This window comes from Parasteatoda tepidariorum, chromosome 8, assembly GCF_982258835.1.
Source record: "Parasteatoda tepidariorum strain Cologne lab strain chromosome 8, Ptep-v5.0, whole genome shotgun sequence".
Taxonomy (NCBI): Eukaryota; Metazoa; Arthropoda; class Arachnida; order Araneae; family Theridiidae; genus Parasteatoda; species Parasteatoda tepidariorum.
In genome coordinates, this window is record NC_141762.1 from 19,161,759 (window position 1) to 19,186,887 (window position 25,129).

Consider the following 25,129-nt stretch of genomic DNA (forward strand, 5'->3'; position numbering starts at 1 on the left):
TCTCTCTCTTTTTTTTTTTTTTTTTAATTTTTTTAAAGTGTCAAATTTATTTTAGTAATACATGTCGGGTCATGTTTATAAGTCAGTGTTTGAAATTAATAGTGGATGATTGGTTTGAGACTGCTCAAATTTGACTTAGACCACTATAATGTAATTATTAGTAGTCCCCTAGACTATTAGATGTAAAGGAAGATGTAATATACACTTTATTTATTTTTTGTTTTTCAGTTTGGTTTGCATATTTGTCGCAAAATAGCATATTTTATCATAGTCAGGACATTACACATTTCCTGCATTATAAAATTTCGTTAAAAATTCTTTAAAAATTTTTTTTTTTAAGAAAATGTAATAAAGAAATGCAAATGGACCTGTGGAAATATGATTAGTGAATATTTTCATAAACTATACTCTTGCATTTTTAATAATAGGAAAATGCTAAGTTTTTTTTGGTGTCAAACAATTTAAATTATACAGTAATTAAGTAAAAGTATAAAATTTTGATTTTATTAAATCTATAAAGAAGAATTTCAGTACTCTTTGCAGTATAAAACAGGGTGCGTAGCGTTTGTAAAAAGTACTTAAAGGTGCTTTTTGAGAGATTTCGTTTTTAAAAGCTTTTAAAGGTGCTTTTTTCAGCTGGCGTTTTTAAAAAGTGCTTTTTTTTCACGAATAATTTTTTTTTCCTTCAGTGACATCTGGCGGATCCCTTGCATTTCACGAAAAATGGGGTGTTTGCTACGTTATCATTCACACGGACTTCATGTCGTACCCACGTTATGACTTGCGCATGCGCGCACATTCGAAACTGAAACCCGAGTGCTCCAATTCGGATATAGTCAGATCCTTATTAAATGTTTTTCTTTTTAATTTATTTTAATTTTATTCTTGTTTATTTTATTTTACTTCTAACACTTTTTTTAATGTAGGGGGTAAGGGTACTTTTGTTCAGAGTCAAGTTGAATTCAGTCGGTGATGTGGGAAAGTACTGATTGTTTCTATTTACGTCCGTTTCTTTTTGAGTTTTTTTTTTTTTTAATGCTAAAACTGTTCATAAAATTTTGTTGTTTTTCAATAATATCATTGATTTAATATGAATTTTTTGAGTGCTTGAAAATTTTTGTAAAGTGCTTGAAAAGTTTTTAAAAAGTGCTTATTTTTGATTCAAAGATTTGGCTACGCACCCTGTAAAAAGTATGGTTGCAAACATTTAACAATATAGTTCTACCACTATCCACACTTGAAACCATGAAGTTAGCTAAGAATTCCAAACTTGTTTTGAATCAAAAGATGTGTTTGATAATGTATTTCGCACAAACTCTCCTTTTAAATTAATCTTAATATTGACCTTTCGTGGTCAAATAATTAACCAAGAATGAACAAAATTGTCATTGAACAAAAATGACAAATTTGATGTAATAAAAAAAGAAAGAACTCATACATATTAACGTATGTAATATCGAATGTCTCACACTAGTCTTTCTATTTTAATTAATAGCTAGAAATAGATTATCTTTTTAATTTGAAGACATAGGAGTCATCCTTTCACAAAGAGGCATAAAAAGCCAATATTTAGCTGTGATTGTATTCGGGGTAAATCCCGAAATTCCAATTTTTTTCATATCCTTCCAGGTCTAAAAATAAGGAGCAAGGCATGTGATTTTTCTCTGCGAATTTTGTGGAATTCTGCGTTTTTCAAGACCATTAATTTGTAGACTTCCGAGGATCAAAACTTATAATCCGACAAAATTTTCTCTGCAATCTAAAGTTTAAAGTAAGAGAACACTTAAAGTAACAATTAAGAAAACTAGAATATAAAATTTAAAATTTGAAACTTTCAATAAATCACATTGACGAAGTGTTTACATGCACATGATTCTTCCGAATATTTGGAACTATGCCAGAATATCTGCTGTTATCGCAATTCATTATTCACAGGATTTTAATTTCAAACATCGATTTTTGTATTTATCTGATTTAAAAGTTGCACATTGAGAATTGATTTCATGAGATTTAAAAATTCAATATCGCAATTTGTATTTACCTGATCTTAAAGCCTATATCACGATTTGTATTCACGTGTTTTTAAAATCCAATATCATGATTCATATTCATGCAAGTTTAAAATCAAAAGTCTCTATTCATATTCACTCGCATGTAACATCAAACATTGATTTTCGTATTTAAGCAATTTAAAATTTTAATATCCCAATTTGTATTTCCCCGTTCTTAAAATCCAATACCATGATTCTTAAGTTTTTCTTAAATTAGTTACTATAAACGTGTGATATTCTTCATTGTTATTTAATTAAATTATAAATTTTAACTCAAAAAAGTATATTAAATGTGTATAGTATAGAAATTAGCACCTTGATGTCGAGCTATCGCACATGCAATTTTCACGATTTTTCACTTTGTATCACAATTACCCCTGAATATTCCAATTAAAAGATATTAAACATGTATAGTATAGAAATTAATACATTGATGTCAAGCTATTGCACACTCAATTTTCAGGATTTTTCACTTTACAATTACCCCTGAATATTCTAATTGAAAGATAATTTTTCTGAAATTACTGGGTAATTATTCTTAGAAATTTACTCATTAGTAAATCAATAAAATTCTCTATTGCATTTATGGCATCATCTGTTAATATGAATGAAGATGGTAACTTTCCCTTTTGGATGACATTCGATTATGTTAAAAATTTTCTTGCAACCTATTTCCTTTCAGAATTTCTGAAAAAAATATGGGAAAGGCCAATTTTGCATCTGAAAATTTTATTGTGATTTTGGTTCTGTGATGTTTTGATGCATATTTATGGTAAATTATTGCTCATGTTTTGAACATACATGCTTAGACTAATTTTTTGATGTTGAAAGTGACAGTCAAATTTATTGTTGTAATTTATATTGCAGGGAAATTTTGTTGCTTCACTTTATGAAAATTCTCTATGTATCGCCAAACTTGGCACTAAGGAGCCTGAACGGTGTCGGTAGGTTACTTGCTGAAATATTTATTTTTCATAATTTTAAATGGCGTAGTTAGGAATAATTACGATAGTATGTACCAGTCTAGTTATTATGACTCTCAAATGTTCTTACTAACAAACTGAGAGTACGAATTAGTTTTGCATTAGTAATTTATTATTTTTGAAAATTCTGTTGAATCAAAATATTTGAATTTCCATAGTGTCATGGATTAAAAAAAATTTTTTTTATAAGAGTTTTTTAATGTCAGTCTTTGTAATCTTTGTAATTCGTAACAAAAAATTTTTTTAAAAAAAATTATGGTTTACATAAAAATATTAAAATAGCTATTTCAGATTGATATTTTGCATTAATCTCGGGTAGAAATCAGGGTAAAGGATCAAGCAAGGACCACAATGAAATAATGGGATTAACTGAAGGTCAATATCTGCTTGTGTAAATAAAATTTGTGTAGTTGAATCTAAATTTACTTGAGTTAGCATTTCTTTACAGCTATTTTAATGTGCTGGGCAATGTTAAGAGCAATGTTATTTTATAGAGCTAGCACGAAACTTAACGACGATGAAATAAAAAAATAAGTTAGGATTTCAATGACTTCAAGATTTAAAAAAAATAAATAAATAAATATTGATAAATTATTCCTTGATTGGTGATAAAAGATAAACAAGGTTAGCTGTTATTTTTGTTTTGTTTGCTGTAAAAAATATAACTAAGGATATGAAGAAATTTTTTTTTTTTAGAAACAATAATAAATTATTGATGTAGTAGGTCAATCATATGAGCCGGTATCTTCTGTAAACTGCGCTATAAATTTCTGAAAATTCTTTTAAGCAATGCTAGGTAACATTATTTCGTTTTAAATAAGTTCAGTCTTGAAATTTTTTTAGAGTGGCACCCACGCTAGTTGTAACACTAAGTAACAAAAGATTTTTGAATTTAGTAGTTTAAATATTTAATATAAGTGATTTTAAAAGTTTTGCCACTATATAAAGCATTTAAATCCAAACACATGTCAGTATAAAAGTATTTTTATAAAATGTATTTTCATTAAAGGCGAAATAAAAAAATTAAAAAAAAATGTTTTCTTGTAAGAAGCAAGGTCATTTCCTAGAAAAACCAAAAGAGTATAGGAATTTTGAGATTAAGTGAGAAAATTATAGTCATGTAGGCTGTAACTTGATTTGTGCATGTATATGATCTGATTTCAATTATTAATAGATCTTGTAATTAAATTTGAAGAAATGTGCCATTTTAAAATACAATGAAGTAAAATACTTTTAACAAAATCACACTATTTTGTCTTTCTTTACAAAAGTCAGATTTTGAAACATATTTTTTTTGTCATAAATTTAGCTAAAAATTAAAAAAAAAAAAGATATTTATTAATATATGTTATAACAATATCGAGCATATATCCAACACTTTTTTTTCATTTTATTAAAATTATTGAGGATCGCTACTCATATTCAAATAGTCAAATGGCATGCTTTTATTTATGCTTTATTCTCAAAAATGTCTCTAAATTATCCATTCTTTCATAACTTTTTCTTGCTATTTTCCGTTTTCTTAATAGGTTTTTAGAAACCTACACTGGAGGTTATTTTTGTTTAAATGTATTCGTAACTTGTACCTTATATATTTTTAAACGATAATGTCAGTTTATTTATAATATATGAAATGTCAATTCAGAGTAATATGATATCAATACTGTTTTGCATAATATATTAAAAAATGCATGATTATATATATTAATTAATACAAATTCTATATCTTCAGACATCTTACTGGCAAAGTTAAACTTACCTGTGTTGTGAGTCATCCTAAGGATGATGTAGTAGCTACTGGAGATGATTTAGGAAGAGTAATTGTGTGGTATGTTTATTTTTTTATGTTTATTCAAACTTTTTCACAATTTTTTTAAAACATGTAGTAATTGTATACAGTAAAAGCTTGGCTATCTGAGAAACATTTTTTGTTTATTTCTGAACATTCCAATTCATCCTGTGAGGGGGATTATAATTATATGAAAACTCTAGTCACTTGAGCCTTCCGGTTAATCGAATTCTGGATGGCTGGTTTTTTACTCTGCATGAATTAAGGTATTATAAATTAAGTGCATGAATTAAGATATTATTAATTAAGTTTTTTTTTTTAAATTGCTTTTTACTTGAGAGATTTCATGTCTCTTTAATCTCTACTTGCTTGAGTATCTAAAGATTCAGGATGCTATTGGTACTGAGAGTCATCCATAAATAATGTCACATTTGGGATGGGAGGGTTCTTAAAATTGTGACAAGTGTAGGGAGGAGTTACCCAGAAATGTGACATCATATTAGTCACTCATTTTGGTCAAAGTTTAAGCATTTAAAATCAGATTATATATTTTTTGGATTATTAGTGTTTATATTTTTTAAAACACATTGCTGAAGTCTAAAAAATAAAATTTGCTCTATAATGTGTTTCTCTTCTGAACTGCTAGTAAATGTTAATTTATTGTAAATAAGAGTAGATAAGACATAAGGGTAGATAAGTGTGACAAAGAGGAAGTTGGGGTCATATTGAATAAAAGTTTGACATAATTTATGAATTGCCCCTTATGTCAAAAATTAAGTAGTACTATTTTAATATCATTACAACTACTATTTATGCCAAAAGCTATTCTGTTTGTGCCAACAAAGCTCAGTTTTTTCTCATCTCATTGTTTTATCTTTTGTTTTTTTGCATCTTATCTTATGCTGAGTTCAGCAAATGTTTTTTGTTGTAAATACGGAATTTGATATTACAGCAAATTCTTAAAAAATAAGCATGAGCGTATTATATTTTACAAGCATGTTATTTTTTTTAAACATAATAAAATTGAGTACAGTGTGTTTTTATGTTTGTCATTCATATTATCATTTGATAATACCGAATTGATGTTTTTACTGTATTTGTGTATTATCAAATTAAAAAGAAAGTAATGATATAATGGAAAAGTGTTCCTTGTTTGGACAAGTTATTTTAGGATATCTTTTATTCAATGTTTTATTAATTTTGTCTTTGTTTTGTATTTAAACTAATACCTTTGATTTACACTATAAAATTATTTTTTAAACTTTTTAGGTCTAATATATTTAGTTCTAAGAAAGTTATTCGTTCAATATATCATTGGCATAGTCTACCTGTTGCTGATTTAGTTTTTTCCAATGAAGGTCAGTAAACATTTAATTTTATTTCTTTGATATTATTATATAAGTTAAATCAAAGCTTTTAGGCTGAGATAGCCTGGTTTGTAGGATGTTGGACTCATGTTTGAGAGAACAGGAGTTCAAATCCAGTTGGTCAAGGAAACCCCTTGTATTAAATGGTGACTGCTACATGTTAAATCTGTCAGGGTAGCAAAGTCTTCCAAATTCCCATAATAAATCAATTCCTCTGGGGGTACTGATTCAGGAGTTCCTTTGTCTTCTAGATTGGGTTCAAAATTACAAGGCTATGGAGTTGAACATGGGTAGTCGTAATCTCAAATTTGGGTCGGCTGTTGAACGATGGTTATAAAAAATCAAAGCCATTAGAAAAATATTTTTTGATAGAGTAATTTCACTTTTCTATAAATTTTTAAAGAAGGAAATTTAAATTATAGGAAGGAATGTTATAATTAAGATTATGTTAATGATTCCTGCCATTTTATGATACAGATTATATTATAACATAAAATAAAAACTAATTACAGAAAGTAATATTCTCCAATTATTGATTGAATATTTAACCAAGAAACTATATTCCACATTGTTTCTAAATTTTTTTTCTTTATTTGTAGGGATTACTTTATTTATAATTTTTTAACTTTATTTGTAGGTTAATTAGATTAAGATTTCTAAAAAAAGCATTAATAAGATGTATAAATGTTAATTTTTTATGCTTTTTTTATTTAAAAAAAATTCATGTTCTTGCATTTTACAGCATGAAAGAGGGACATAAGATTTTGCTTTTCAAAGTGCTTATCTATCTTCAACATCATGACAAAAGCCAAACTTAACAATTTGTATTGTGGTTGCTCAGGGTTTACAGCATTCCCCTTCCAATGAAGTGATCCAGGTTAGAATACTAGGGGTAGCTGGTTGGTACGAATTCTACTCCCAACTGACCACTGGGCAAATGTAAAATATTATCAGTGGTTGACTAATCATGGGTTAAAATCCCCTTGCCATGGTACTAACCGTGGGAGGTTTTCCCTGTTTTCCTTTTTACCTAACTCAAATACGGGTTAGTTTCATTAAAAAGTTCTCAACAAAGGCTAATTTGTCCCAATGTTTGATCCAGGAGGTCCCTTGTCTTCTGAGTTAGATTCAAAATTACTAGGCTACGGAGATAAAAATTGATGGTTGTAAACTCAGAATTGAGTCGACTGTTCAATGTTTGTTACAAAATTAAAAATTTATGAGGAGTATTTTTACACCAATTAAAATATTTTAGAAACAAAGCTCAAATATGATGCTTTAACTACGCATTCAGATCATTTATGCTTTTTCTTCTCTTTCTGCTCAATCTAAAAATTAAATTTAATCAATCTAAAATTAAAATGATATTTTCTTTCTCTCTGAATTATGTTTGCATAGTTAGGCACATTTCTCTACCAAAGGTTCCACAAATGATCAACAATTTGAAAAAATAAGAAAAATGGGAAGAGATAGATATGTAAGGTTTGTTGCCTTCTATTTAGGAAGTCATGTAATCTATTTTCTCCAAGTTTCAAATTAAGTTACAGAACTTATCAATAGATGGCACTTTTGATTTACAAAATAATTTCTGCTGCATGTTAGACATTTCCAACTGAAAATATTTGTTTGACTATTTGTTAATTTTGCCCGTATATTAAGCCATATTGTTTTTCAAATTATTATAAAAACATTGTTTTAAAGTTTTTCTTATCAGTACCATCTGTTGACAAACTTTGAGTATATGGAAACTTGATGAGAATAAATATCTGATTTTCTACTGAAGAATTCATACATTCCTTCTCTCTTATTATATTTCTTTTATCATATTCTATTACATTTTTCTTTTACATTTTACATTCCTTCTCTCTTATTATATTTCTTTTATCATATTCTATTACATTTTTCTTTTATACAGTCAAACTTCAGTATCACAAACTTTAATAATGAATTTTTCTATATCACAAAAAATTTTCCAAACCCTCCTTGTTTGCTATGTTGCTAACTGAAAAAAAACTTTGTTAGTCACATTGAATTTTATAAACATTTTTGATCACCCCAATTTTTTTTTCAGGATTTCTTAAGAATTTAAACTGTTTTTTGAATTCCAATTTTAGGAAAGTTTTCTTGAACAATTTTATGCAACCCCAGTATGAAAGAGATTAGCATGTTTTAAAAAAAAATCAGCTTAGTTATTCATTGCTGAAAGAAATAGACATACAAGTTGTTTGATAAAAATATTTGCATATGAAAAAAAGAATAACTTGTTATTTAAATCGAACTGATATTTTTGAGGAAGTAGTTAAGTTACTGTTGACAATATTGTTTAATATGTGATGATTGTTTTGAGCTGAATTTTTTTGTATCAATCTTGTTTAAAATAAATAATAAAAAATATATAAATATAAATTAAATATTAGAATAGATATTTTTGAAAGTAAATATACATGTAATGCAGTTTTTAAAATCTCAGTACAATTATTATTTTGACTGAAATGTTAAAAAATATTCATTATTTGATAAAAGAATAATGATTTTTGATATCTCTAATTTTTGATTCCCTATGAGTCTTCAAGGTTTGACTGCGTTTTATTTTTTCTAATTTCTTTAATTGATGTTTTAAACTGTTTGTCATTTTTCGAACAATTGTATCGATTTTCTAATGACTTCATTTTGAAATATATTTTTTTAGAAAAAATAAAAAAGCTGTTTGCTCTTTTTTTTAAAAAATTTTTCAGAAATTTTTTTTCTAATTGTATGACTTATTTATTTCCAGGATCCTACATATACAGTGGCGGTGGTGAATCATGCCTTGTAAAATGGAACTTATTTAGTGAGGAAAAGTGGGTTCTGCCACGTTTGGGAACACCTATTCGTTGGGTAAAAGATTCTCCTGATAGTAGCCATGTTGTTGTTTGTCTTGAAGAAAATAGTAAGTCCTACATTATTTTCAAAATAAAGATATTAGGCTGAATTTTTAATGTTTTTGAAATTATTTTTCTTGTTCTTCCAAATCATTTAAATTTAAGGTTATCATCTGAAAAGAATATATAAAAATGTGTGAAATGGTATATAATAATTATAAAGTTAATTTTTGTCAAATTATTTATAAGTACTTTATACTTTTTATTCCACTTACAATTTAGTGGATTGTTTTGATCAATTGAATGTGTGTGTATATATATATATAAAATCCTTTTATAAGTATATGCTCCTTATTTATCATTTTAGCTTTACGTTTAATTGATCCCCAAAGAAATATAGTGGGGGTAATTCAAGGTTTAACTAGAGGATCGTTTCGTGGTGACCCAAGACAAAGTGTATTATCGACTGGTTTGCTTTATGACCCTCAATCTAAATCAATTGTTTTAAATGGCAAAGCAGGACATTTACAATTTTACAATGTGTTTGAAGACAAGCATATGTATGAGGTAAGTGATAAAGTTTTTACTTGATTAGGTTATATTGTGAATCGCCTTTAATTGTAACCTGAAAAAATTTATTTTGTCAATTACAGGAACATTTTTAATTGCTTTATAATTCCCTGTCTGCAAAGTCGCAATTTAAAATGATTCAAAGACATTTATTGAAATATAATTGATTAATTAATTTATATCTAATAGTAAATGTTGAAAAAAATCAAGGAATTGTAATTGTTAATATTCGCTATATTTTATATTTGTTGTATTTAAATTCTCATCATGATTAACTGCAGATAAATATGGTTGTAATTTTATATTTACAGGGAAACCTTGGTTAAGTGGACATTCTTGAGACTGAAGAAATTGTCTGTTTTTGAGGGTTGTCCGTTTACGGGAAGAGTACCCAAATAATGAAGTTTAACACCGTTAATTGTTTTTAGAATATTTTGAAAGATATAGAAATAATTAAATAATCTACAATATCTAAAAGAATATTTATTTAAACTGTGAAAAATATTTTTTTCGATAAAAAAGAATATATTAAAAAGCTTGATATAAATACATAATTCTAGATGTAGCTACAGATAAATAAATATAATTTTCCTATTAGCTCAGATATTCAAGTTAGAAATACGATATCGAATTGAAGCTTTTAGTCCTCAGCCGGTTTCAATCATTAGGTTTACATCCCCTAACACTTACCTATCACTATATAGGAAACATCGGGTAATAACTACTTGAAAGTAAACCTTCCAGGAATCTCAGAAGGTATACCTGTAAGTCATGAGGACCTATGTAGTTGATTATTCAAAATTGATCATCTATCAAGTGTTTGAATAAATGTTTCATTTATATGAACATGTCAAAGATTATACTTCTGTTCTCTTTTTTTTAATCCCAGCTGTGTTAAATACAGTCTTCAAATTGATAACAAAATGAAAAAAATTTTCAGTGAAGAAGCATTGAGAGCATTTAAGATTGATGATTGACTTGAGGAATCTCATAACCAGTGTCCTCCAGATGAAAAGATAAAAAAATGCTGTCAGAATTATTTCACAAGAGCAGTATCATTTTCTCTCTTTTCTTTGCAAAGGCAAGAGGACAGGAGAAAGATTGATTCCTTAGTAGTGAAATAGCTTAATATTTTCAGTTGTTGATAAGGCAAAATATTTACAAGCTTTAAAAATGGTGAAAAGTTAATTATTTTTACTTGCAATTTGAAGCAGAAATATTTTTTTTCTTCAAATTTAGAAAAAAGTAGTTTCTGGTTTGAAGAGATAAAAAATGACGGTTAAGGGGAAAAATGATTGTCCGCGCCCGATTACGGGACTGTCCGCTTTGTGGAGAATGTACATAATGGTTTATTCATAGAAGATTCCTGGAGAATTAAAAATATGTCCATATGTCATAATTTGTTGTTTTTAAAAGACATGTAAGATTCACATAAATTTGATGCAAGGTGGCTTTTTATAGTCAATTCAATAAATATATACAATTTAGTTTGGGTTCTCTCATAATATCTTCGTTACATTCACTAGTTTGCTAAGACAAAGTTAGTTTCCTCTTCAACATAGACTTCCATTGAGATAGGGTAAGATAGTCGCCTTAGTTTTCCCTTCAACATGCACTTCCATAGTGGATTGGGTACTATAGTCACCCTTACATCCAGGAAAATGTTATAATGGAGTCCTAATTTGTACTTGTTTCTGAATCCGTCAATCACGGTCATTAGTATTGGGGATTTATTTATTTATTTTTAAAGGTTTTTAGGGAATGTTAGTGGATTTAAGCATTTTAATGTGCTATTTTCGGGTGCCAGAGAAGTACTTGTCATGGTACAAAGGTTTGTCATCTTTGACCAACAGCCTGCAGGCCAAAAATGGTCCATAAACACTGTTTTGACTTGGCTCCTAAATTTTTTTAAATTTTGATTCAAATCTAAAAAAAAAAAAAAATTTATAACATCAAAAATCTTTTTTTTTTCTAGCTAGTTACTGATCTAGTTCAGATTTTATTTAGGTTTTGTTCACAATGTTTGAAGTGAATTGTATTTTCCAACTAACTAACTCTACAAAGAAATTAAATAATTAATGAAATGACTAAATAAAAAGACAGTTGTTCGTATTCTAGTCATAACCATAAATTTGTTAATAAAGTTCCTAATACAGTATCATTTATCTGGTACTCCATTAGGAACTTTATTATCAAATTTTGTTACATGAATAATACAGAAAATTAATCTTTTTAATAACGTTGGAATAAATAAAAATTCGTACTCCCCCTATTACTTTCTTTTATTTACCTATAAATTATTGTGATTGTTTACATCGTAATCTTATAAATAGTATATTTATTTTGATTTATTTACATGAAATTATAAATATTTTTTTCATGTTTCAGTTAGATATTTCCGGTCGAAACTTTATTTCAAATGAGCGGGAACACTTAAATTACAATGTTGATATTTCCAAAGCAGCTGTTGATGAGAGAGGCCAATGGTTAGCAACAGTAGAATATTGGAGTAATGGTGAAGTGAATCCCATGATTGATCTTAAATTTTGGGAATTCAACTTGACCAAACAAATGTAAGTAATTTTCACATTTTAAAGAAGAGTTATTGAATCTATTTTTATGTGAAGAAACTTATAGCTCCATTATTAGTAATTTTCCCATCCTAATATGGAGTTATTGAAGTTTTGTTTTTATTAGATTGAAATTATATTTTCAAAATTAGTAATTTTTGTATCATAGTATAGAGTTATCAAAAGTATTTTAAGAGATCTTATATTCTCATATTTAGTAACTTTAACAATATAACAGAATTATTGAAGTATTTTTTATTTCTTTTTATTGGAGGAAACTGATATTTTCATAATTACAAACTTTCACGCTGTAACATAGTAATTTAGATTTTATTTTAAGGAATTTATATTTTCATATAATTTCAGTAATTTTCACATTATTACAGTATTTTGTTTTTTATTTAGGGTGAAACTGATATTTTCATAATTACTAATTTTCATGCTGTAACATAGTAATTTAGTTTTTATTTTAAGAAAACTATATTTTTATGATTAGTAATTTTCATGTTATAGCAAAGAAATATTATATAAATTCTTTTAGGAAGGAATTTATATCTTCATTCTTGAGTGGGATTTCATTCTAAATGTTTCATTTTTTTTTAAAAAACAAGCTAAGCTCATAATTTTTTACATTTTGAGAAAAATGTAATTTGGCTTTTTGAATTGTCTATTGTGACATTGCTATATGTTTCTGACCTGGTTTTCATCGTCTTTTTCATATTGCTTTATAATCCTAGACAATTGCAAAATGCCCCGAATTAATGTTTTATTTGCATTGCTAATTTTAATTATTAACTTAAAGATATTCTTTACAATACCATTTAATTTCATAGATCATTAAAAAAATTTTATTGCATTATTTTATGTTAAAATTTATATATTTATATATTTTGCTGATTAAAAATCAAACTTGATCAAATTATTAAATTAAATTAAAAGAATTTAATGAATTTTTTTTGCTCTCTTTATTCAATCATTCATTGTATTTCGTGTGTACTTATTTATTTATCTTGAATGAATTGTTATTGCAGTTAAAATAATTATTTATTTTTCTGCATTTTTTACTGTTCATTTGATAAAACCTTATTATTTATCATTTCTTTGTCATCTGCTCAGGATTCTCCTTTTGATGATGAATATGCTTTTCATATTTGTATTTACTTTCGTATTGTTATCAGATAAATATTTAAAAATATTTATTAAATAAATAATTAAATATATTAATAGGCTTATACACTTAACGAAATTCCTTAATGTCTATTTTTATGTCCTTCCTTTTTAAGTGACATTTGATTAGAATTGGTGATTTTCAGTTTCCCAATATTAAAACTAAATTTTAGCTAGTCATTTTGTATTTCAATAAAATAAATAAATTATCGTAGATGTTAATCAGTAATAAATTTGTTAAAATTAATTTTAGGAATGTGTTAGGTACTAAATAAATTTATAAATGGTAATTCATATCTCATTAATTTATTCATCAATACTCTAGAATTAAGTTATGAAATACTCTAGAATTAAAACTTTTTATTATTGTAGGGTTTTCATCTTTCTAATGTTATCAAGCTCTTAGTAAGGTTTTAAATTTTTTTTTATAGATTTATCATGAACACAAGAGTTGAGTTACCTCATAATAAAGAAATTAACTGTGTTATATTTCGGCCTTATGATGCTTCTGACACAACACCTATAGTCATAACAACAAGTGAAGATTGTCATTTCAAGACTTGGGCCCTAATTGATGATACAAGTTTTGGTAGGCATCTTAAGTATTTTATTCACTTTGGTTATATAAATCACATTTTTATTGATTAAAGTTTGCAGCTTGGAAATTTGTTTCTTATTAATGTGTGGTATCAATTAAGGTGTACTGGAATTGAAATATTTTCATTGGTGTATCTGAGAATTCAGTGTAAAACTTTTCATTAAAAAGTAAAAGTAGCATGTTTGATTCAAAAATTAGATTGTGTTGACACTCAGGAAAATTTTAAATAAAAACTAATTTTGATTAAGAAAATGTATGGGCGGTGCTCTACTGCTCTCCAATCCTTTTAAGGCCACAGACAAGTCAGCGTTTGATAATTTTACCACTGCCTCTTAATAGGGGGCCCCAATATTGATTGTTAATATTTTATATGGTTTAGATTTAATAATTTTAATTTAATTGTATTTAAACGTGCCTTCAAAGCAAAATATAATTATATGCATGGTATGGGGCCAACTTTGGGTGATAAATCTTAGTTTTACGCATATCTCTGATTAAGTTTTATCTCAACTCCCAGTTTACCTCCCGTCCATAGAAAGTTGCACAAACCAGAGAGAATACACCACAGTAAATAAAATGGAAATAAATTAATGTTCTTAATGCAGCTCAGAAACATTTGATCTACCAACCTTGATCGATCCTCGGCTTAGGGGTTGAGGACCACTGCCTTGGGACATAGAGCATAGAATTTTATTGAAATCCTTGAAATACCTTTTTAAAACATAAAAAGTGACCTGAAAATTGTAAAAAATTGCATTATAATTAAACACGAATTTTAATCAGAAATGTAATTAAATTCTGAGATTTGTATAATAGTATTATTGTTAAAGTATGTATAATAGCATTGTTAAAACATGTATAATAGTATTAAAATACTGTGTTAAGAATTGAAATAGTAGTGATATGCTAAATTTTTTTTCCAAGCATGATACTTTTTTCTACTTCAAACTGTTTCCAGTTAGGTTATTTCAGCTACTGGAATTTTCTGTAGATAATAGTATAATACACAGCAACATCTTATTATATATGTAAAATCTTTTTATTTTTTTCAACCGAAAATGCTCTTCTTTTACAATTTGAAAATGTGGCCTTCCAAAATATTATCCCCAACTCTTATAAATACAGTTAAGTAAATTTACCCTTCAAAGTTGAAAAAAAAAATCAACCTGTTATAATAAATTTTAAATCTTATGCTATCACTATGTGTATATTTTTAATTTAATAAAAAAAATGATTTAGCTATGAAATGCAGTTAGCTGTAATACTATCATCTGCTGCCCCTGAAAGGTATAGTATAGAAATTTAGAAAATCAATAAGTTGAACTGAAATTCGCAATTCCATTGTTACATGCACAACATTGAGAAATTAATTCACCTTAAGTTTAGCATACAGCTTAAGGTTTTTATAACACCTAAACAGCAATAATTAATTTGCTTGTGTCAAGTCTATAATTTCTTTTAAACATGACATGACGTTATAATCTCTGATTATTTATCCCACGACAGGTGAAAAGCCTGCACATTCTTCATATTTTATTTTTTATCAAGCTTTTTCATGACAGATTTTATTTCTATTAACAGAAGGAAAACAGAGCTGGGCTTGTATATTAAAAAGCCATTATCGTGAACACCTACCCGCTGGTGATGCCTGTTTCTCTGAAGATGGTTCAGTACTTGCAATAGCGGTTAAAAACATTGCCACTCTATGGACAGATAATGGTACACAATTAGAAGCTGCTCTTTTCCAAGAAAATAATGAAAGACCCATCAAGTAAGATTCTTACACTCAAACTTGTTCTTAGCTTCAAACTTTTAAAAAATATTGTTTCAAAAAATTAGACTACAAAGGTTGTTTTACAAAAGTTTAAAGTAATGTTTTTTAAATGGAAAAACTTAAGCCACAATTTTAAATTGTTTATATTTTTTCTGCATGCTATGACGTTCTCAGTAATTGTATAGTTTTGAAATTGTTAATTCATTTTTGATTATCTTTAAATTGTGTCTGTGCTTAATTTCCATTTTATTTGGTAGAAAGGAAGAAATTATTTAAAAGTTTAGTTCCTGTTAAATAAAAACAATTTTACAAAAAGAAGATAATGAAATTGTACATAAATGAAAAATTTTAGGTTGAAAAAAGTCAACTATCTACATCATTATAAAAATATATAAAATGAACATGCTTAATAGTATATGTCCAGATACTTTTGGCCAAATAATGTATAATAAGCAGAAAAAAATGTAGCTTGGTTATAGATTCTTTTCAATAATAACAATTCTAATGGTGTTCAATTTTTATTATTACATTGAAAGGCCACCTACCTATACCCACCTATCAAAAACTTTAGTAAAGTCTGTCTAGGCGTGTGCAGGCTGCATTGATGCAAAACCAGACCAACATTATATAAATGTATGCCTTAGGACTTACGGATCCCATAATACTGGATGTCCAGATAATGTATAATAAGCACAAAAAGAAAATGTGGCCTGGTTATAGATATTTTCCAATGATAGTTCTAATAGTTTTAAATTGTTATAATTATACGGAATGATTTTAAAATATTTTTTGCTGACATTTGACCCCAGGTGAACAAACCATTCAAGAAAAATTATAATTTGTATAATTGTGTTATAAGATTTGGTAAGAGTAAGAGATAAGATTTGCTAAGAATAAACTTATCTAGTCCCTCTGATTACACTTATTGGCTAAGAACTTTTACATATTCTTGTGAAAGTACTTTCTTTTTTTATCTGAACTTGATTTTCACAGTAAAAAATTGAAATATAAAATGGCTGTGGAACAGTATTTGTGTCATGTGTCTGTGTTTGTGCAGTTTGTTATCAACAGGAAAGAATTTTGAAGCCACAGTGTATATGAATTAACAAATATTTTTATTTACGAAAAACACTATGTAAATATTATGGGGATTAATAAATATATATATTGACTAAAAATACTGTGTAAATAGTTTAAGAAATAAATAGTTTAAAAAATAATAAGTATAAAAAATATTATTTAAAAAAAATTATATATTTTTTTAATGTATATATTTACTAATTAAAGTACACTAGAATCTCATTAATTTGAGTCTCAGTTGTTCGAGTTTCCCATAAATCTGAGCTAGTGAAAAAAAGTCAGTCTTGCTCCCAAATAATGACAAACGCACACACAACACGTGGAGCGGTTACAGCAATAGATTTTACATTGATTACTATGACTGAATGTTAAAAAGTGATATTGTGTGTTCAGCTCTGAAATGTGTGAATAGTGTGCTTAAGCAAAAAACATTAGACGATTATTTCGAAGTTCAATTTACCTGTTACAGTAATATAATGAATTTTATAACTTGGTTAAATGTAGTAAATGTTCCCTGATCGTCTAATGTAAGTAAATTTTCTTTAAATGTAATATATTTTTCAGTTAAATGCTGAAATTTAAAAATAGATTTTTTTCCTCCATTAATTGAAATATTTATTAAATTTTTGCATTTTTGATAATTTGGGTTTTCAAAAGTTCTAGGGAGGCTCTGTCCCATTCACCTAGAATTATCGAGACTCTACTGTATTGATAAAATCTAATAATATTGTTTAAAAGCAATATTATAACAGAGATGCTAAATAATTCTAGTTCCTATAGTTGTAATTATGATTTGTTACAAACTAATCATTGAAAAACTGGAATCATCATTATTTTCATTCAAGCTGACTCTAGAATTCGTAAAGACAAAGACCCAATTTTTTATTTATATATCAGATAAGGAAAAAAAAATTATTTAGATCAAGGAAAAAAAAGTTTTATTTTTATATTACACAAACTACACAAAACACATTATATTACACAAAATTTATATTGCACAAACTACATATTTTCTAAACTTTAAAAGTATATTCTTGTAATTGAATAGACTTTAAAATTAATGTATAGTTGAAATATGTTTATTTAAAAACAATAATTTTACATACAGCTAATGAAAAAATGAAATGTTAAAGTTTCATATCACTTTTAAATACTTATTGCCTATTTTTTCTCCTGCCTATTTCAAACACTAAAAGTGCATTTACTTGCTTTTGGCCTCTCACTATTTCTCTATGAGATAAAACCTTCAATATCAATAAATTCAGACTTTAAAAAAATTATAACTTTAAAAATATATTTAGATAATATGCTATATAAATATATAAAAATTTTAAATCATTGATTGAAGTCTAAAACATTTTTTGTACCATTTAATTTATGACTATATATTTGAAGTTATGATTTTTTTTTTTTAGGAAATGAAATTTTCCCATAATTTAAAATATTTTGAGTAAATTATAATAAAAAAATTACAAAAGAATTTTACATTATAATTACATTTATTGAATATTGATTCTTTGCATTGCACGAAAAATAATTTTTTCAAAGAGTGTGTTTAATTCTTTATACATATGATATATTAGTGACTTTTTTCATTTATTATTTATAGGCAACTAAAATTTGGAAAATATTCTTGTAAGCATCTCCTTGTTTGCCATGATGGGTTTTCGTTATACGTTTGGAATGTTCTATCCTTATCTAGTATGTATTAATTTATGTATCTATAATTTTTGCTATAATTGTAAAAATCAAATAATGATATAATTTGAAACTTTAATTTGGCTTAATTTTATGTATGGTTGAATGTTTGTGATTAAAGAACCTTTTTTTTAAATTAAACTTTACCAAATACAAGGTCTTTAGTTTTAGAACCAGATTGTTTAATATGTTCCTCATAAAAATTTAATATTCAACTTTTATGTGTTTGCTTTAACATTTAAATAATATCTTTACCCCATTAAATTTATAAGAAACAGATTACCTTGGATGCATTTTCATGCATAAGTAATTTTTATTTATTTACTTATTTATTTTGTAAACTAAGCTAGTTGCCACATATATAATCTTTTTTTAATAGTTTATAATGTTAAATATTAGCTGCAATAAAAGAAAAAAAATTCTTTACCTTTGCAATGTTCTCACAATTTAGTTTTTTTTTTTTTTATAGGAAGCTTGTTTAAAAAGAAGTCTCAGTAATTTTTCTCCATTTTTTTTTTTTTTTTTTTTTTTTTTTAAATAAGAAGAAAACTTAGATAAAAAGTAATTTGCAAATGCTGTAATAATCTGCAACGCTTCTTGCCAAGTAAGCTTTACTCTAAAGAGACTAGGTAGAGATAAGTTTAAATAAAAAATATGAATTATCATACTTTTCAGAATAACACAACAATATTATTCTTAACAGATTAAAAGTTATTTAATTTAATTTTAATACTTTAGATAGAATTTTTTAAATTTATTGTATATATGAGAAGAGATATTTATGATATTGAAATTATCTCTGTTGGTTTTGTAAGTTTTCCAATTTTATATATGATTATTTCACTGTCCTTTTACTCACTTCACTTTTTAAAAAGACAGACACTCCTCATTAGTTTCTTTTTGATCATTCTCCAAGTCTCTCAGTATGGTGACTAAATCCCTTCCCCACAAAAGTCATCACAAACTCAATAAGTTCAAATGTTTGTTAAGATAGAAATTAAAAGGGAGGCATAGATCTTCCTACCATTAAGAAAAAAAACAAACTTGTTGACAAAAAAATTTATGTTACGTGAATTACATTTCCTGTACATTTTACCAGAATCTTGGGGGGGGGGGATATGTAAAAATTTAATTAAAAAATAAATTCTAATTAAAATTTTCAATGTATTAATAACTTCATTTGTTTACATTTTAGTTGCTTTTACAATACATGTTGCTGTTCAGACAATTGCTGTAGATATTACATCAGATCTTATGGCTGTTTTTGTTAAAGATGATGATGATGGTTACCAGAATTGTAAGTTTTGTATTTCTTTATATATTTCGGGATAGAATTTTTTCTACATAAAAGATTTTAATATATTTTATTGTAATATCTGATATTATTCTCATAACAGATATTATTCTCATAATTTGATTTTATATTAATTATATATATATTTTTTAATAAATAATTTTATATAAAGGTCATGATTTTCAAAAAATACAAGATCATAACAAATACAGTACAGAACCAGTTATCCGGAAATCAGAAAACCAAAAAACCGGAACGAAATTTGATAAATTTTCCCGCCATTTTTTTTGATAAATGTTTTTTTCCTCATAAGATTTTAGAATTTTTCTTTCTTTTTTGAAAGATGTTTACCCTACGATCATTTTGGAAATAATCATTAGTGTATTACTTTATCGTTTTTTCTTCTTTTTAAGATTATTTCCAAAAAAATTTTTTTTTTAGTTGGGTTTAACAATAAAAAAAAACAGCTTTTTGTGGGGATTCAGAAAACCGTAAAAATCAGTTATCTGGAATAGTGATGGTCCCAATCGTTCCGGATAATCGGTTCCCTACTGTATATGATTTAAAAAAATATTAAATATCTGTGTTCTTTTTGATTATTTATTTGAATACTTATCTCAGGAGTTATGAAAAAGTTATTATCCTCAGTTTGTTCATATGTAAAGAGGTCTTTATAGTGTGACAGATAAAAGAATATAAATATTTTTAATATATTTATCAATAATTTGGAAAATTTTTGTTGTATAGCACTAGAGTGTATCTGAAGGAAGTCTTTTTCTGTATTTACTTATGATCTGAATTTATTTAAGCAATTTTTAATTTTTTTTCTTAGAAAATGAGTATTGTCAATGAAATATACCTTTTGCTAGTGTTTAAAAAATTTATGGTCACATGATTAAAGTTACTTCAGTTAAAAGTATTTTAAAATATAAATTGCAGTGAATCCTTTCTCATAGCATGCAACTATAAGTGCTTTGAAAGATTAAAAAAATACAACAATAAAATTAAAAGCATGCACCAGTTTATTATAAGTTTCTGAAAGATGTGTTTACAATAGTTAATGGGATTTTGGATAAATTAATTTACTGGTTGACTACATTTTGTTAGCAGTTTGAAAAATATATGGTCGTGAAGTATTTACATTTTAAGTTTTATAAAAGTATTGCTCTTTGCCTTCATAAGTAAGTTTTTTAATGACTAAAAAAATTTTAATTAAAAAATAATTTTTTTCAGATGTTATACTTTTTAGTGTAGTGCAGAAAGTTTTTTTCTCTCTGCTTCAATATTAAAAGCATCTAATTAAAACTTAAAAAAAACATCTAATTAAATTTTAAGTTATGCCATAACTCCTCGTATTTTAGTGATATGATATTTAGTGAATCTTTAAACTAAATTGTATAAAATATGTTTACTAGTTTATATTTACAAATTTATTTAATATAAATTCATCGAATAACATCATAATTGTAAGCATTGATGATTTTGGTAAAAAAAAATAATTTTGTTCTTTTTTCAATTGTAGTGTACCTATTCAAACCAGATAGTCCTAACCCTTTGTTTGTCAAGAAGAATGTATCTGAAAAACCTGTTTTGAGTTCACTGTTTGTACCAAAGAAGATGAAAAATGGCACCAATGAAATAAAACGGAGTTCTCTCGAAAATTCTCAGCTATACTTTTTTAATGAAGACCAGGTAATAAATCTGTAAAAAAACTTAAAGTTGTGAATTTTTAAATCTACATTTGAGTTTATTTTTATTTTTCTAATGTATCAAATTGGTACAATATTTCTTAGCAATCCTTATTTCTTTTACATTTTTAGTGTCTTCTTACTATGACAGATAACCATGATGATGACTTTGACAGTAATTTAGAAAAGGTATGTGTTTTTTTTCTTCTTCTTCCTGATAATGAATATCTACATTTGTTTAGGAAAAATTACAAATATTGCGATAACTCTTCTAAAAATAAGCCAATTCCAATGAAATTTGAATATGCTGTCAAATAGTGACGTAATGGAATTACGTCTCCTGCAATGAGCATAAAATCATATGTTTGATCGCAAGCCTGCAAATTTTGCTGTTTCTGAAATTAGAAACTTGATATGGTCAATTTGTAAGGCATCATTTGTATGAAGAACTGCGATGGAGATCTATTGGAAGACTAGAGGCATTACAAAGTCAGACAGAAGTGACCAGGTGGCTAAATTTGAGTCCTACGGTCGCTCATAGACTTGGGCAACAATTTCTAACCACAGGTGCGGCATCCAGAAGGTTCAACCAAAGATGGCCAAATGTTACAACAAGTCCGAAGCACCGATTTAACAGTACTGCGGCTTTATAATAATAAATACTTAGATGTATTACATGCTGACCTATTTTTCATGTAAAAATAAGCTTTTGAACAAGATGAAATAAAAATCAACACTTCTAATTTATGTCATAAATTCTTTTTTTAATTTAAATAAATATAAAACTTTTGTAAAAAATATACAAGTAAGCATAAGTAAATAATATTACATCAGAAATTTTTGCTACTATCATTCAATATTTTGAATCTAACTTTTTGGTCATTAATATGTATTCTCTTAGCTGCATTTTCAGTTATTTGATTTATGTTTGAAATTGCTTTATTTTTATCATTAGATCAAAATGAAGAGGACCTTGCCTATGACACCGTTTGGTTTCTTACAAGCACAGCAAAAAGCATCAGGTGTCAAAGAAATTGAACAAGTACCTCTTGTTATTCAAACTACAGATTCAGCAAAAGTATGTATTTTTTTTTTTTACTGGATAATCTTAACGGTACATTTTCTGGATTTAAAATGAATTGTTGTTCATGGTTTTCATTAAATTAATATTTTATTTATTTTTATTGATTTCATTGATTATTTTTATTGATTTATTTTTATCTTTACTTACTTTGAATTTGTTGATTGAATTGAAATCTATTAAAGGAAAATCTGGTAATTATTTGAAGCTTTTTTTTAAAAATTCGTTATAGGTTTTTCCAATTTTTTGGCGAAATTTCAGTTTTTAAATTTATTTTAGGAAAGTAGATGTTCGTTAAAAAGATCATATTATTCGTTATTCATATTGACTAAATTTGCGTATCACGCTTTTCAAATTAATATCGTTATTATTTAATTAAAGCAAACTCTGAACCCTGCATCTCATTTCAATTTAATTCTACTAACACATGGCGATTTGTATTCATCCAATTTAAAAATCATCTATCTCGATCTGCTTTCATACGATTTAAAAATCTCCCATCGTGTTCTTCCAACTAATTCAGTTTACAAATAACGCATCTTGATTTGTTTTCACTTAATTTGAAATCGCATGTCATGATTTGTGTTCATGTGCTTTAAAAATTTCACATTATGTTGCATCTACAAGCAATTTAAAAATCCCTCATTGTGATCCATATTCACATTACAATATCTTTACAGCGTAGACAATATTAAGTCTGCTAGTTAAGAAATGTTTCTAATTATAATTTAAGACATTAACACTTAAATTTAAGGTTCACACAAGGTCTACAAAATATTTTTTTTTTTAATAATTTTTCTATAGCTATGTATATCTTTTTTTTATTACTGAATAGCAACTTAAGTCGTGTGAAAAGTGTGTAGGTATTTTTATCTCTTTAAATAATTTTGCTTAGGATTTTTTTAAAATTCATTTTAACTTTTAAGTTGTTATTGAAATTTCATTAAAAAGAAATATATCAAACCCTCAATTACGAAAATTAGAATTTATAGCTTTCTGAATGCGAAAATTAATATCAAACAAATGAATGTTTCGATACCCCCTATATACACTTTTTTTCTTCTTTTAGTTTTAGGGAGTTTTTTTTTTGTATTAATTTCTCTTGTACAATTTATTTATGTATTTATTGCTCGTTTCGATTTCACTTTTCAGCTTTTTTTTTCCAGTTTCTTATCAAACTCATCCTTGTTAAAAAATTTTTTTTATCAATGAATTAAAATGTTTACATTTTTATTTGTTGCTTTCACTAATTTATTGTTTATGTTTTTTTTTTGCACTGTTTTTTTTTGTTTTTTTGTTTTATTAGATAATCTGTTTGCTGTTAGATAATCTGTTCTGTTTTATTAGATTTAATAATCCTTTAATTTAAAATTTTTATTTTTATTTTTACTTAGAATAAAAATTACAACAATAGAAAAAATATGACATTTGTAACATAATATTTTATTAAATGAAACAATGAGTCAAGTTTTTCAGCATGTCAATAAAACAGATTAAAATTTTATGTTTTAAATGAAATAAAAATGACATATTCATATCAATCAATCAATAGGACATATCAATCTTGAAAAAGGAGTTTATCATAAACTTTATCACCTTTGATAACTACTTTGATAATTTTTTCTTGTTTCTCATTAGTTGTTTATTGACAGGGTTCCCACGGTCCTTGAGAGTCCTTGAAAGTCCTTGAATTTTTTTTTGCAAAATTTAGGTCCTTGAAAGTGCTTGAAAAACGTCTTAGGTCCTTGAAAAACTTGATAGGTCCTTGAATTTGTCCAATACTGCCGGCGGCCCTTTTTATAAAACACCCGCGGATCTTTCTCATTCTTTCTGTTTTGTTCCCGAGCTCTCTCACGTGGTTTTTAACGCCACCGTTTCTAACCGGGCGTAGCGTCTTGGTGTCTGCCAAGCGCGCGGAGCACAGCAGACAATCAATGCGTTCGGGGCAAGACTCCACTTCATCTTCTGTCGCATATGCTTAGATCTTCTTTTTTCTTATCGAAACTGGAATACTCTCGAATTTTGTAACAATATGTACCTTGTAGTTTTAATAAATTTGCCGTTTTACCATCCGCACTTGTCCTTACGTTTGCGTCATTTCAAAACTTTATTGTAAAGCGGCTTCGTATTTGTGTTATGTAGTTTAGACTAGTTAGCCTGGGAAGTGCTATTTTAATCCCCAATGGATGGATAATCAAGCTTATAAAGAATGGATTTTATCGATGCCCGAAAAGAAGTTCAGAGCCAAGTGCCGATTATGCATGAAGGAGATCGATATCGCAAAAATGGAAGAATCTACTCTGAAATCACACATGAAAGAAAGATAAAACAAAAAAGCAGTCTCATGCCCTGAGTTCTCTTTTTCCAAAGACATCAACATCTAATTCATCTGGTGTAAATACTCCTTCAACATTGTGTGCCCCATGTGAAACAGAAACTTTAGTGGCCGAGGTAACATTGTCTTCTTATCTGGTCAAAAGGAATGTGCTTGATGCTGAAATTCTAATTATTCATGTAACTCCTGTGAAGGGATTAGTAAATTGTTCTCCAAAATGTTT

General features: G+C 26.8%; 1 protein-coding gene across 1 annotated transcript in view; it reads left to right on the forward strand.

The window, feature by feature from the left end:
- The window catches only part of l(2)05287 (WD repeat-containing protein l(2)05287), a 38,825-nt gene that overhangs the window by 9,418 nt on the left and 4,278 nt on the right, over positions 1 to 25,129 (forward strand). The window contains exons 6-18 of the mRNA XM_087149917.1: positions 2,919 to 2,995; positions 4,767 to 4,862; positions 6,093 to 6,181; positions 8,964 to 9,119; positions 9,419 to 9,618; positions 12,010 to 12,194; positions 13,790 to 13,947; positions 15,538 to 15,727; positions 18,420 to 18,511; positions 19,704 to 19,805; positions 21,325 to 21,494; positions 21,623 to 21,679; positions 22,446 to 22,568. Coding sequence (XP_087006043.1) covers positions 2,919 to 2,995; positions 4,767 to 4,862; positions 6,093 to 6,181; positions 8,964 to 9,119; positions 9,419 to 9,618; positions 12,010 to 12,194; positions 13,790 to 13,947; positions 15,538 to 15,727; positions 18,420 to 18,511; positions 19,704 to 19,805; positions 21,325 to 21,494; positions 21,623 to 21,679; positions 22,446 to 22,568 — 1,695 coding nt within the window. The remainder of the gene's footprint in view (positions 1 to 2,918; positions 2,996 to 4,766; positions 4,863 to 6,092; positions 6,182 to 8,963; positions 9,120 to 9,418; positions 9,619 to 12,009; positions 12,195 to 13,789; positions 13,948 to 15,537; positions 15,728 to 18,419; positions 18,512 to 19,703; positions 19,806 to 21,324; positions 21,495 to 21,622; positions 21,680 to 22,445; positions 22,569 to 25,129) is intronic.